Below are 13,575 nucleotides of genomic sequence, written 5' to 3'. Positions count from 1 at the left end.
AGTCATAGTATAGAGTCCTTCCCGTAAATGACTAACGTAATTGTATGACATACTGTCCGGTAAGGAAAAGAAAAACTGAAAAATTCGCCAATGTTTATAAGATGGAATTTGCTATGGTGCTTTTTAAAATCTTTGTAATATAATTTTTAAAATTTTTGGTTACCATTCGTTATGAAATGAACGATCATGATTTATCTCGTGGCAACTGGTTATAGACAGTGGGAAGCCCAACTACGAGTGGCAAGTACCATAGTTTAGGCCAAAAAAAAAAGTGACAATTGATACCATGTTTTGTAATTTTGGTGACATTGTGGGACAAGGTTTGCCGAACCCAGCAGAACTGTCCGGCTTGAACTATACCGAGGAACCGGCTCCGAACTAGTCGGAACTGATCCCGAACCGATAGAAATTAGCAGGAACCGGTCGCGAACGGTCCAGACTTGGTCCAAACAGGCCAGTTCCGTATAGAACCGGTGCGGACGGTTCGCACCGAGTCGGACTAATTCCGAACCGGCCCCTCTCCCCCCTCTTTCTTTTGTTTTAAAGACTGGTTGGGAAGGCCCGAGAAGTTTCTCAAGTGTTCCCAACCTATCCGAATACCCTTCTTTCCTACGGCGAAAATACACTAATTTAGCACGATTGAATCCAACCCTAAATAAGGTATGCATTCTCTTTCCTATCTCATTTTTTCTTTTTTTTTACGCCAAAAAATTCTCAAAATTTGCAAAATAAGAAGAGATCATGTCATTTTTTTTGATTTTGGATTGATTTTATGACATATTGTAGATCTATGAATGATCTACATGATAACATAAAATTTTTTAATTTTTAGATTATATATAATTTTTAAAAATTTAAAATATATTTTTGGATTAACAAATAAATAAATTTTTTTTAAAAAATTCTAAATTAGAAGCGTATTTAGGGGCATGCAAGCTACTCTTCAGTTAAATTTGGTGTCAATATATTTAAGTTTTGATACGATCATGCGTATAGTGACTTAAGTCTAAATTTTTTTACAAAAATTAAAAAATAATTAGTCTTTGATGCATACCCACGGGCCTAAAAAAAATATATGTAGTATCTATTATAGGATTTTACATGGATCTAAGCTCAAATTAATTTTTTAAAATATTTATATTTAAAAATTATTTTTTATTTAATAAATAATTAAAATTATATAATTTATACCAAAAATTATGAAAAATTAGTAGTACATATTACATAATTCAGAAGTATTTTTTTTTAAGTAAGAAGCATATTTTTCTGAATTTATGATATTTAAATATATTTTTAAATTTAAAAATTATTAAAAATATATACATAAATAAATAATATGAAAAATTTGCATTAATCTCAGGCAGGTGAAACGCAGGCAGATTGGAAGATGGGAAATTTGTTTATTTCTCTGTCTAGGCTGCAATCAAGCTCCATGAAGGTGACATTCTACGCTTACTAGATGCGAAGTTGGAGGGCAATGCCAATGTAGAAGAGCTTAGGCGAGCTTGTAAAATTGCTTGTTGGTGTATTCAGGATCAAGAGAGCAGTAGGCCAACAATGGCACAAGTCGTTCGACAATTGGAAGGTCTTTTAAGTGTCAGCATGCCTCCCATCCCTCAGTTACTTCAGAAACTTGTCATGGATGACAGTGAAGGCGATAGGGATGCTGAATACTTCAGCATCTCCTTGGAGTCTTCAGAGGAATTCTCACACAGCTCAAAAATAGATCATTCGTGGATTCTTTGATTAGTTCTGCTTGACATCAACTACGGTGATGGTAGAATGCCCTTCCTTGCTTGAACTCCGACGAAGTGATAAATTTATGGTTCTCACAGAATGAAGCTTTAGTTGCCTTCTCCTTTCCCTCTCTTTCTCCACTATGTAACCGTTGGCTTCTTGGCCCCTTGCAAATGTGTCACCTTTCATTTCTTAATGAAAACCAACGAGACTTTCATCTTTTGATAAAGAAATTTTCTTATATATATTCCTTCAAAAGTGACATATTCTGCGTCTGTAGTCCCTCAAAACAAGGCATGAGGGTTAAAGGAAACTACCAAAGGAGCCTTCCCACACTTCTCATCCCATCAAAGGAGGTTGCGGCACTTCTTTTCATTTTGTGAGCTTATTAGAACTGAGAAGATTCTCAGACATACCTGAAGGAGAATATGATCCTGGAATATCCAAGTGCATTTTTGATGTGGATTTACACTTATACTCCAAAGAGACAATATGGCAAATACAAGTGAAATAACCCTATGAAGGGCCATACCAAGGTGGTGTTTCGCTCCATTGGCATTATTTCCATTGGAAGAGGAGATTAGAACTGGTTTATTTGAAGTCGTCCTGTCACAGTGGACTGGTTATCACATAAACATAGTGTTGGGGTAATACAGATCGCCCCAAAGCACGTGAGCATATCACGAGACATGTGATTAGGGACGCCCGACCTCGGAACTCTCGACCTCGGATGCGCCAGACCTCCAAGCTCCCGACCTGGCGCCCGACCAGGTGCCCGACCTTGCTACTCATCTACCGCGGTCACATCCTTCTATAGCCCGATCAGAGACCATACCCTACCACCGCCCCTAGCATTTAATGCGCGTGGCCTCTGCAGATCTCCGGCTTACTCCACAATTAATGCGTATCTCCGGCTTACTCAACAATTAATGCGCGTGGCACCTGTTATCTACGGATCTCCAGTCCTCCACGGCAAATCAGCTCGGCTGCATCCAGTCGGCCGTGACAACTCCCTGATTCCGACCTCATCCCCTACGGCAAGGCATTAATTCACATGATCGTACACCAATTCATGCGACGTTCTCAGTCGTACGGCAACCTCACCCCATCGCATCACAGGTAACCCAGCGCCCCTCTATAAAAGGAGAACCCCTCCACCTGAGAGGGGGCGGAGAGGCAAGAACCCTGGACATACATTATTTCTCCTCATATACGCTTGCCCCCCTCTGACTTAGGCATCGGAGGGCCGGCGCCGGAAACCCCGGCCACCGGCTTTTTGCAGGTTCCCCAGAGGATGCCGCCCGCCGACGGATCGCCGCCCGCCAGTGATCGCCGGAGCTCCTCCTTCTCGGCTGACCGGTCGCCCTCGGGTCCAATTTCCAGCAACAGTTGGCGCTAGAGGAAGAGTCCGAGTCGCGGCCATGAAGTTGAGAAGCAAGGGAGCCTCTAATGCCTCCCGGCGTCTCCCACCAAGTCCGGGACACTCCGTCCAGAATCCGCCACCTCCGGCTGGTCCAGCCCTGCAAGTTCAGCCGGAACAGTTCGACATCCTGGTGCAGCAGGTCCAAGCCTTGGCCACGGCCGTCCGAGGTTTGCAACGTGAGGGAGCCCCACCGGCACCGCTTCTGCAGGCCCAGGTCCTGCCAGTGCCTCCTCCAAACGGACCGGCACCCCAGGGCCAAAACCTCTATGGCTCCTCACAGGCCAATAACGAGGAGCGATGCTGCTGCCAGGGTTCAGCCCAAGCATCCCCACGGAGGGAACCCTTAGCGAGAGGCCTGGGCAACGGCCCACAGCCATCGGAAGTCGAGTCGGTCCCGGGACGACTTGCGCCAGAGCAAACTACCGTGGCGGACCACAGAGCGGAGAGCTCGACAAGAAGGTCAAGAGACTCGAGCGCCAGATTGAGGCGCTCCATAGCAAGAAAGCGAGATGCGAGGGTGACTTCGAATTTACGACTAAGTCCCCCTTCTTCCACTAGATCGAGGATGAGCCGGTCCCATCAAGGTTTAAAATGCCCCAGGTGGAGCCCTATAATGGCACGACCGACCCCCTCGACCATCTGGAGAGTTACCGAGCCCTCATGGCGTTGCAAGGGTCCTTGGAGGCTATGCTCTGCAAGGCCTTCCCAGCAACGCTTCGGAGAACGGCTCGGCTCTGGTTTTTCGGGCTAAAGCCTAGTACAGTGTCTTCCTTCGAGCAGCTTGGCAGGCAGTTCATCACCAACTTTGCTGCTGGCCGACGTCAGCGGCGGACTTCGGACTCCCTCCTCGATATCAAACAAAGGGAGGGAGAATCTCTCAAAGACTATCTCGACCGCTTCACCGCTGCAACCTGGGAAGTCCGTGAGCTCGACCAGTCGGTAGCCATGTCGGCACTAAAGACTGGGGCTCGATCCTATAGGTTCCTCTTCTCCATCGAGAAGAGCTTCCCCGCCGACTTCACGAAGATGCTCGTCCGAGCTCGGAAGTATGCGAAGGCCGAAGAGGCCATTGCTTCCAAGCGGAGTGCAACCGAGCAGACCTCCAAGAAGCAGAAGAGACGCCGCGAGGAGCGCAGTCGTCCTAAAAGCCAATCTTCTCGCTGGAACAAGAACCAGCCCCGGTTGAAGAGTCCACCTCGGCCCCGGGGGTAGCCCCGACCAAGGTCCCCGCCCAGACCGAGATCTCCGGCACGGCCACGAGTACTCTCGGGGAGGTATGAGAATTACACTCCCCTTAATGCTTCCCGGACAAAGATACTGATGGAGATTCAAGGCCGGGATTATTTTCGGCCTCCACCCCCGATGCGGGATCCCGGAGCTTGGCGCAATCCTAGGAAGTACTGCCGCTTCCACCGAGACCAAGGCCATGACACGGAGGATTGCTTCCAGCTCCGGGATGAGATCGAGGCGCTCATCCGCCGCGGAGTACTCAAACGATTTGTGCGGAACCGGCATGAGGAAAGGAGGCCAGCAGATAATGCCGCGCAGCCCGAAGATCCAAATGTCAACGGACCCATTGCCGGCACCATCAACACCATTGGAGGTGGAACCTCGGTCGGAGGACCTGCCGAGGAAAGGGTCCCCCCAAAGCGCCTGCGCACCTTCGGAGCTATCTCGTTCTCGGACGAGGACTTGGAAGGAGTTGAGACTCCTCATGATGACGCTGTGGTCGTCTCCATGATTGTAAACAAATTTGATGTAAAGCGTGTTTTGGTAGATAATGAAAGTTCGGCGAATGTTTTGTATTATGACGCCTATCGAAAAATGGGGATGACAGAAGGCCAACTCCGGAGAATGAATGCTCCCCTGGTTGGATTTACTGGGGACAGTTCCGGTCGAGGGCAAGATCGGCCTCCTAGTCACGGTCGGCCTCCCCCCTCGAGAAATCACCGTAAGAATGGATTTTCTCGTGGTCCGTCTGCCCTCGGCCTACAACGCTATCCTTGGACGACCAGGGCTCAACACTCTCCGAGCCGTGGTCTCGACTTGCCACCGGCTTTTTGCAGGTTTCCCAGAGGACGCCGCCCGCCAGTGATCGCCGGAGCTCCTCCTTCTCGACTGACCGGTCGCCCTCGGGTCCAATTTCCAGCAACACGAGGGATTATAGTGAATTCCCAAGGAGAGGTTTGGGGAGTGGACGTAGGTGCTTGGGGTGCACCGAACCACTATACATTGTCTTGTTCTTGTATTTATTCTTGCTTTATATTTGATTATTGCTCTAGGGTAACTTCACACAAGTAACTTAAGAAAGCTTCCACTGCTCTAAACAAGAAAATTTTTAAAGCACCAAAAATTTAGAAAAACCCAATTCACCCCCCATCTTGGGTTGTCACCTTGGGCAACAGTCTGTATTTTGTATCAGCTGAACATAGATGGATATGTATGCACAAGTGTTTGACCTTTTGCTGATGGGCATGAATGCAGATAAGAAAATGAAAGAAATAATAAAAGTAATAACCATATTTGGAGTAAATGAAGTAATTAACATGGACGTGTGTCTTCCATTGATTTGTTATAAGTTGAGAGCTTGTAACCCATTATCTAGAGTCAAACTAATCAGGAAAGGGCGAGGAAGAACAAATCCCAAGTATAAGATAGTATGTTTACACCTGAAGAGAACAGAGGGAACAACTGTAGAAAAGATCAACCAAAGCCATTTACCGTAAACGAGGATCAACATAAGGTATTATTCTAAAGGGGTTTCAAGAAGGCAGGACATTCTTCTGTGTCTATATAACATCATACAGAAATGGCCAAATATTCCACTAATACAACATGATTTTTTATTTAGTACATGTCTGCCAATCACCATGGCATGCTTTAAACTTGAGCAGCATAGAATTACCCTGTAGACAAGGTGCTGTTGAAGCCATCCGTGGAAAGTTTCTGAAGCAACCTAGGGATCGGAGGCATTCCCATATCTAAAACTCCCTCCAATTGCTGAACCACGTGTCCCATTGTCGGTCTACTGGTCTCCTGATCCTGAATACACCAGCAAGCAATTTTGCAAGCTCGACTAAGCTCTTCTGCATCGGCATCGCCCTCCAACTTCTGATCTAGTAAGCAAAGAACATCCCCTTCATTCACTTTGATTGCAGCCCAGAGAGGGAAGTACACAAATTCTCCATCTTTGGTTCTGTCTGTGTTTCGCCTGCCTGAGATTATCTCAAGGAGCATCAATCCATAGGTATAAACATCGGCTTTTGGAGTGATGGCAGAGCCTGTGAGCCATTCTGGAGCTAGATAGCCTAAAGTTCCTCTCATGCTTGTCAGCACTCGGCTAAATTCATGGCTAAGGAGCTTTGCCATACCGAAGTCTGCAATCTTCGGACACATATTCATATCTAGAAGTATATTCTCAGGCTTGATATCGCAGTGCATGATGCATTCTCTACATTTCTCATGCAGATAAGCTAAGCCTCTCGCAGTCCCCAGTGCAACTTGGTACCGCTGATTCCAGTCTAAGATCTCAGAGCTACTTCTGAACAAACACGAATCTAACGAACCCCTGGGTATGTAATCATAAACCAGTAGCCTTCTGTCACCCTCAGAGCAGAACCCGAGGAGACGGACTAGATTGACATGGTGAATCATCCCGATCGTGCTCACTTCCATCCTGAACTGCTTCTCCCCTTGCCTGACACCTTCAAGTTTCTTGACAGCTATGACAGTCGAGTCCGGCAAAATTCCCTTGAACACAGCCCCAAAACTTCCTTGCCCGAGCTTCTCGGAGAAATCCTTGGTGGCCCTCTTTATATCTTTGTAATCAAATGGAACCAGAAAACCTCGAGCTGCCTCAGGAACTCCAAGGGCAGGTTTCCTCCAGAATCTCCAGATCAACACCGAAACAAGGCTGGTGATAAGAACAAGACCTGCCACAGAACTAATGAGAGCCACAGTCCTCGCCTTCTCAGATTTAGGCCTCACCAACTCGGAACCAGCAAGCCGAAGATAAAGAACTCCCAACATTTCATCATTATTAGAACCAACAGACAGTTTTTTAAGGCCGAGAAAACCCCTGTTCCACATCAAACACTTGGTATCATAAGAATAAGCGACACATGAGCAATTGTTCAGGCAAGTGGATTCGCACTCTTCGGTGCTGTTGGCTGCTAAGGATTCAGGATTAGTGGGCAGCTGCACATCGGATAACCTCACGAATCCATCATTTCCATCGCACCGCAGAGATGTTTTTCTAGCACAGCCTCTGGTGTGGTCGCCTAAATTCCATTCTTCCATGGACAGAGGCTCAAAGCCTTGCAAACACTCGCAGGAGGGAGAGCTGTAGTTGCGGCAGCTGCTGAAGGACCCGCAAAGAGCATAAACATCGCATGGATCCCTTGGAAGCGAGCAATACAATGCCCACTCCTCAGTAGCAGGGTCCCATTGCTGCCGTATCATGCGGCCTGTGAAATCCAACATGAAGTTCGAGATAGAAGAAGCGTCGCGGACATAATAACTGAAGTAGTTCACGTTCTTGTCGGCAGCATAGCTGAAGTTGAAGAAGTAGTTCGATCTCATTTCTGGGATCGCACTAAATATTTGCCCATCCCAAACCCCAGTAGTGAAGTACTGTCGAGTCCTGTTAGCCAGAAAGTAGAACTGGCTGATGCCATCCGGGCTGATCTCGACAGAGAACGGGCCGGGTGAAGGATCTTCCAAATTCCTCCACGAGGTGAGGAATCGGTCCACTTTGTTGAGCTTGTCATACCCCAGCTTTGCTCCGGGGAGCCATGCGTTTGTTGGGTGATCAAAGCTCTGCCAGAAAAGATGAGAACCGTGCTCATCTTTTAAGATGAGATTACCGTTGTCAAGCAGCACTGCGATCGTGGAGTTTGAAGCAGTGGAGGTCGAATTGGATGACCAGATTTGGTTTTTGGAGTCCAAGAGGACTAGATTGCCGCCATCTTCAGATAGCTTCAGCTCTGAAGCTGAAGCATTCGAGACAGGTTTCTCCCTATTCGCCACCCAAACAACAGTTTGCTTGGAGACCTTCTTATACCAGATGCCTACGTAATACTTATGGGAGTTACCTGGGGAGAAGAAACCAAATTCGAAGTTGCCACCCTTGGACACCAAGGTCTGGTCCCCAGAGAGAGATTGACTTTGAGAGAGGGTGTCAGCAGCAGTATGGAGTTTGGCACTGGAGGAGAAGAACAGAAAGAAAGGAAGCAACAGAAGAGCGGTGAACAAGAGTCTGATGATAGCCATCTCTCTCTCCAAGAACATAATACTATACTGGTATCTGTGGAGAAGCAGAAGCAGCAGAAATACTTGTTATTTAAAAAGAGTTAATCAAGTGATGCCTACGTCGACCCAAACTGCTTATTTAAGATATTTCATGCAGTTGGCAGCTGAGAGACTGAAAGAAAGCCAGCAATGCACGAAAGCTAATCCATTGGTTACTCTCACATGGTGCATCAGTGAGTTGGTCACATGTCGCATCCATCTACGAGAAATCCCTCATTGAATGGTTCGCATGCAGCATCATTGAGAAGATCCTGCAAACAGGAAAAAGCTGGGAAGTAGAGATGATGAAAATCACGTTAAACAAACTAAGGAGCACAAATCAATTAGTATGATCTGCATCTGGACAGGTCAAAAGTTCTTGAAGTCAGCCTAGATTGTGAAAGTGCCAAATAAGTCAAAGTGCGGAGCTATCAGTAATTAATTTGCTCTAATTACAGCCTCTCATCCACGAAGTTGAAAAAGTTGCCATTAAGAACCTTTTCCACGTGGAAGAATAGACCTTTGACAGCTTGGGACATCTGGGATTTTCTCTCTACTCAGGCAGCTTCTCAGACGGTGTTTTTCACCTGAGAGTCCCCACCCCCGAGCTTTCTCAAGATTAATTTCGACGGATCGGTGCTAGATGAAGGTACGCGGGACGGTGCGAGCTTTGTTATACGGGGCCTGCACTTCAGGGTGATGGTAGCGGATGACTGTCAGTTGTTTAACACGTTGGTTCCGGAGGCAGAGTTGCAAGCTGGCTCTCAGGGTACACCCTCTGATCAGAGAAGGGGGAGCTGCCACAGGCACTCCACGAGCTAATATTTTTTGATTTTATTGGATATGTACGTACACGTATTGTATGAAGAACCTGTAAAAAAAAAAAAAAAAAGATCGGACATCCGCTGACTGCTAAGTGGCATTTCACATCACATACACTCTTCTTCCGTTGTCTTCTACTTGATAAAACATTAGTTTGAAATCTTCAAAGTAGGATGGAGAAGAAATTGACGGCGGCGTCCTCGAGGATGGCGGTAGTGCTCGAGGGCGGTGTCGGTCTTGCAGCAGTCATAGTAGGCACGAAGGAGAATAGAGAGGTCGTAGGCGACGGTGGGGTGAGGGTGGGGGGATGTTGCCGGCGAGGTGGGGGCGGAGGTGGGAGGCAACCGTACGTGGAGTTCCCGACCGGAGAGGTGGAAGAAGGTCCGAGGATGAATGTGAAAACGACAGGATTCTTTGTTTAATTACAAAAAAAAAAAAAAAAAATGTTGACATGTACCGCTGGTCATCCGATTATACATCTGAAACTATTCAATTTTAAATGGAGGGGCACAATTTTGTATTTTATAGAAAAAAATACACCAGAATAATATTTTTAGAATATCATTTTATTATAATAATATTATTATAATCTATAATAATATAATATTATTATTTTAATATATTGTTATTATATTATACCATCGAAAAACTGTTGTTATAAAACATTGTCAACTTTATTACTGTTATTATAATTTGAAAAAAATGCTTCTATGTAAACATGGGTATTTTGTGTTAAAAAAAAAAAAACTTTTCAATCCATTTCAAGTTGGGCTTTTGTCTACCTCCAGTGGTCTATTTTCAACTTTTAAAGTCTGACCTTCTAGAATTTTGGTTTTCCAAAAACAATACCAAAGAGAGCCTAAATACTTTATGACATATTTCAATACACCGGAATAATGGAAATCATCCATTTTTTTAACTATATGATGTATAGATTAGAGACAACCATATTTTTTTTGTCCCTAGATACTTTTAGTAATATGGATTATAATCAATGACATAAATCCTGAATTTAGATATCCTATTATTGATTTTAAAATTGAGAAGAACATATACCATCTCTTCTCGAGAGAAGTAAAATCTATTTTTCTCTCAAAAACTACTTTGACAGTCTCCTATGCCTCGTATAGACACAAAGATGGATATATAAATAATCTTAGATCATGTTTTACTATGATTTAAATAATAAAATCTATTAATTTTTAATCTATAAATATATTTTTTAACATGTGTAGATTATGATCAATAAATCGTATTCTCAATTTAAAAGTTTTATTATGTATTTTAGAACATTAGCATAATAGTGACCTTATCCATATGATACACAGGTTAAAAGACCACTAACATAGATGATTTTTCATTTTTAAGCAATTATAGTGGTATAAATTATTATCAGTAATGTGGAACTTTAATTTGTATAGCTATATTTGGTTTTAGAGTTGAGAGAAGTAAATACCCTCTCGATCAATGAGATGGATCTTTAATTTGAATACTCTGTTATTGCTTTTGGAGCTAAGAGAAATGATATCCTCTCCTCCTGGGAGGAGCAAAATCTATAATACACGTAGACAGGCATACCACATGATCCATTGAAACAATACCCATGTTGAAATAAATTAACATGGACCTGTGCCTTCGCATAGTTATAACAAAATGGCTTGTTAAGCCCCATCCAGAGAGTCCTTAAACAAGGAGAAGGGCTACTTAACAACAAATCATGATCATAAATTTCCTTCATCAAAATTTTGAGTAAACATGCTTGTGGATATGTGGATTTGTGCTAACATATTGGTTCATATAAAACATTAATTCGTGTTCAAATATAGAAGATAATTTATACTCATAACCAAGCCAGTTCAGATTTGTAATATATACTTACTTTCAATTAATTACATATTGTTTATAGCTTGGATCAGATATACTACGCTTTCCCTATTTCCAGTTTTTAAATCAGCAGGATCTACAATCAAGCTTGCACATCTGCCAATCGATGAACATCACTCATATTATTAAAAAGAAGAGGAGTGCACATTTCAGCAAACAAGTTGCAAGATGACATCCTCATCAGAACTCATTCGCAATGACAACTGACCAGATAAAACCATGACACATGGGTTCTGAAGACATTTTATTCAAACTATGAATGGCTGATTTTGAAAATTCATGGCAGTGCAGATACAAAGTGTCCACATATTCACAGGCTGAAATCATCTCAAAACTCCTCCACATACTGATACTTCAAACATTTCCCTAACCTCTATTTGTGACTTCTCTAGAAGCGAGGCACACCGGTGGTTCAAATTTACACAAATGTCATCACACTAATCATATTTGAGCTTTCAACAGGGCCAGTCATGTATAAAAGCACTAAAATCTCCAGATGCCAGACATCATGAAACAACTGTGCCAAAATACCAGAATAACAAGACTGCCACAACATTATTCTCAGCTCCATTGACAGGAATATAGTAAAGCTAATCCTCTTTGAGGAGGTTCTAGGTCATCTGGAATTGGTTCTTAGAGGAGGGCCTTCTGGACCAGAAGAACGATTTATGTCCATGTCTTGTAGCTCATTTACAAGTTGGGCCCGTCGTTCCTTCAAAAAGTTGAGTCGGTTTGTCAGCTTCACCAGTGCAGATGATGAAGAGGTGGTTTCCTATGTTAGAAGGAGAATAATTAAATTAAATTAATCATCTCCAGTGAAACAGCTCTCAAATGATATATTAATTTGAAGAATTTCTTAAAAGTTAGAAAAGGACCTTGACGTACGAGAAAAGACAAGTTTATTCAAGTCGTAAAAGATCTCCAGACAAAGTCCTCCAAGTTTTGTAGAATATAGATGCTTACCTCAGGCTTGGAAGATGACTTCTTTGATGATGCAGTGCGGCCAACTGCTGCTGACTCTTCAGAAGAAACATTATCAGCCTTTAGAGAACTTGAACTGTTCGGATTTGCATTGTTTGGCTGTTGCATCTGAGAGGGCTGCCTATTAGGTAAAGATGGCAAAACCTGTGTTTCTGTCTTCACATTATCAACCTTTGGAAGGGACTTTTTTGAAGCAGTACGGAAACCATCTGTAGTTGACCCTTCAGTGGATGGAATGTTAGCCAACCCTGAAGATATTGAAGAGTTCATATTTGACGTGTTCCTCTGCTGCTTCTGGGAAGGCCGCCTATCTGAGGTAGATACCAAGTCTCGTCTTACACTTCTCACATTTTTAGTGTCTGCTGCAAGCATGGAGCTCATACTTGATGTATTTGTTGGTTGCTTCTGGGAAGGCTGTCTATCTGAGGTAGATACTGTATCTCGTCTCAGAGTTTTCACATTTTCACTGTCTGCTGCAAGCATGGAACTCTGTGTACAAAAAACAAAAAAGCATTTTGCTACCATAGCTTGCGAGCACCTTCACTCGAGCAAGTACAGATCCAATGCTAGAGTGAGAGAGTGAGAAAGAGAGAGAGAAAGGCCTACCTCCCCCCTTGATGTGGACTTCGGTAAAGTATTGCAGACAATTGTTGTTGGATCCTCAGTACAAGAGATCCTGTTGGGACCTGGAGACATTTTGCTGCTTTGAGTTGTCATATTTACCTGCTGGTTCAGGAGAGGTTGTGTGCTTGGCAAAGAAGGTGAATCCGGTGTTTGTACCTTCACATCCTTGCGGTTCGCCAGGGAATTTGAGTTCTGTTTACAGAAGAAAAAGCATGACAGCTTATATTGTCTGAGAAAAACTAGAAAATGCCTCTTTCATAAGTATACCTACCTCATCTTTAGAAGCATGACAGCTTATATTGTCTGAGAAAAACTAGAAAAGGCCTCTTTCATAAGTATACCTACCTCATCTTTAGAAGCAAACTTTTTCGATGGGGCAAGAGTCCCAAGAGTTGGCCTCTCCTCAGATGAACAGCTGCCGGTCCCTGAAAATATGGTATTGTCCTGACTAGCCCTTTCTGGTTTTCGGATATATGAAGGGTTCGCATTTGGTGAAGACAGTAAATCTTGTGTTGGTGTCAGCATTTTTTCACATGCTCTTCCAGAAGAAACATCCTGCTTCCAGAAAAAGTATACCCTAACTTATGATACCTTACAGAGATTAAGGGAGAAAAGAGATTCATATCTCTTTACTGCTTCAAAGTGCACTTTACATTTTAACCACTATCTATGTATTTTTATAAATAAAAATTATTTAAATTGCATATTTATTTACATATTATTCTTCGATTCTTTTAGTACATTGTTGCAGGAATATGCATATGAACATTTAAATCAGACACTGCATGCCTAAGGTAATGAATTAAGATGGCGAG

General features: G+C 43.6%; 3 protein-coding genes across 6 annotated transcripts in view; 1 reads left to right on the top strand and 2 right to left on the bottom strand.

Annotated features, from left to right (window-relative positions):
• Positions 1 to 3,751: 3,751 nt before the first annotated feature.
• Positions 3,752 to 4,372, top strand: LOC120111721. Its single transcript, XM_039129586.1, has one exon. It carries the CDS (start codon positions 3,752 to 3,754, stop codon positions 4,370 to 4,372), a length of 621 nt encoding a protein of 206 aa, XP_038985514.1.
• A 1,480-nt stretch (positions 4,373 to 5,852) lies between these two features.
• Positions 5,853 to 8,519, bottom strand: LOC103697633 (G-type lectin S-receptor-like serine/threonine-protein kinase At2g19130). The gene has a single exon (XM_008779543.3). It carries the CDS (start codon positions 8,447 to 8,449, stop codon positions 6,062 to 6,064), a length of 2,388 nt encoding a protein of 795 aa, XP_008777765.2. The 5' UTR covers positions 8,450 to 8,519; the 3' UTR covers positions 5,853 to 6,061.
• A 2,840-nt stretch (positions 8,520 to 11,359) lies between these two features.
• The window catches only part of LOC103695721 (rho GTPase-activating protein 7-like), a 32,389-nt gene continuing 30,173 nt past the window's right edge, over positions 11,360 to 13,575 (bottom strand). For all 4 annotated transcript variants that reach the window (XM_008777115.4, XM_008777123.4, XM_008777140.4 and 1 more), the window contains exons 22-25: positions 13,106 to 13,315; positions 12,743 to 12,952; positions 12,119 to 12,625; positions 11,360 to 11,927 (exon numbers count right to left, since the gene is read on the bottom strand). In XM_008777115.4, the coding sequence (XP_008775337.2) occupies positions 11,772 to 11,927; positions 12,119 to 12,625; positions 12,743 to 12,952; positions 13,106 to 13,315 (1,083 nt within the window). In that variant the 3' untranslated portion in view covers positions 11,360 to 11,771. The remainder of the gene's footprint in view (positions 11,928 to 12,118; positions 12,626 to 12,742; positions 12,953 to 13,105; positions 13,316 to 13,575) is intronic.

This window comes from Phoenix dactylifera, chromosome 8, assembly GCF_009389715.1.
Source record: "Phoenix dactylifera cultivar Barhee BC4 chromosome 8, palm_55x_up_171113_PBpolish2nd_filt_p, whole genome shotgun sequence".
Taxonomy (NCBI): domain Eukaryota; kingdom Viridiplantae; phylum Streptophyta; class Magnoliopsida; order Arecales; family Arecaceae; genus Phoenix; species Phoenix dactylifera.
Note: the sequence above shows the minus strand (reverse complement) of the source record. Positions and strands in the feature narration are given on the sequence as shown.

Coding starts and splice junctions, on each gene's coding strand:
- LOC120111721 (XM_039129586.1), top strand. CDS start 3,752: ATGCCCCAGGTGGAGCCCTATAATGGCACGACCGACCCCCTCGACCAT.
- LOC103697633 (XM_008779543.3), bottom strand. CDS start 8,449: ATGTTCTTGGAGAGAGAGATGGCTATCATCAGACTCTTGTTCACCGCT.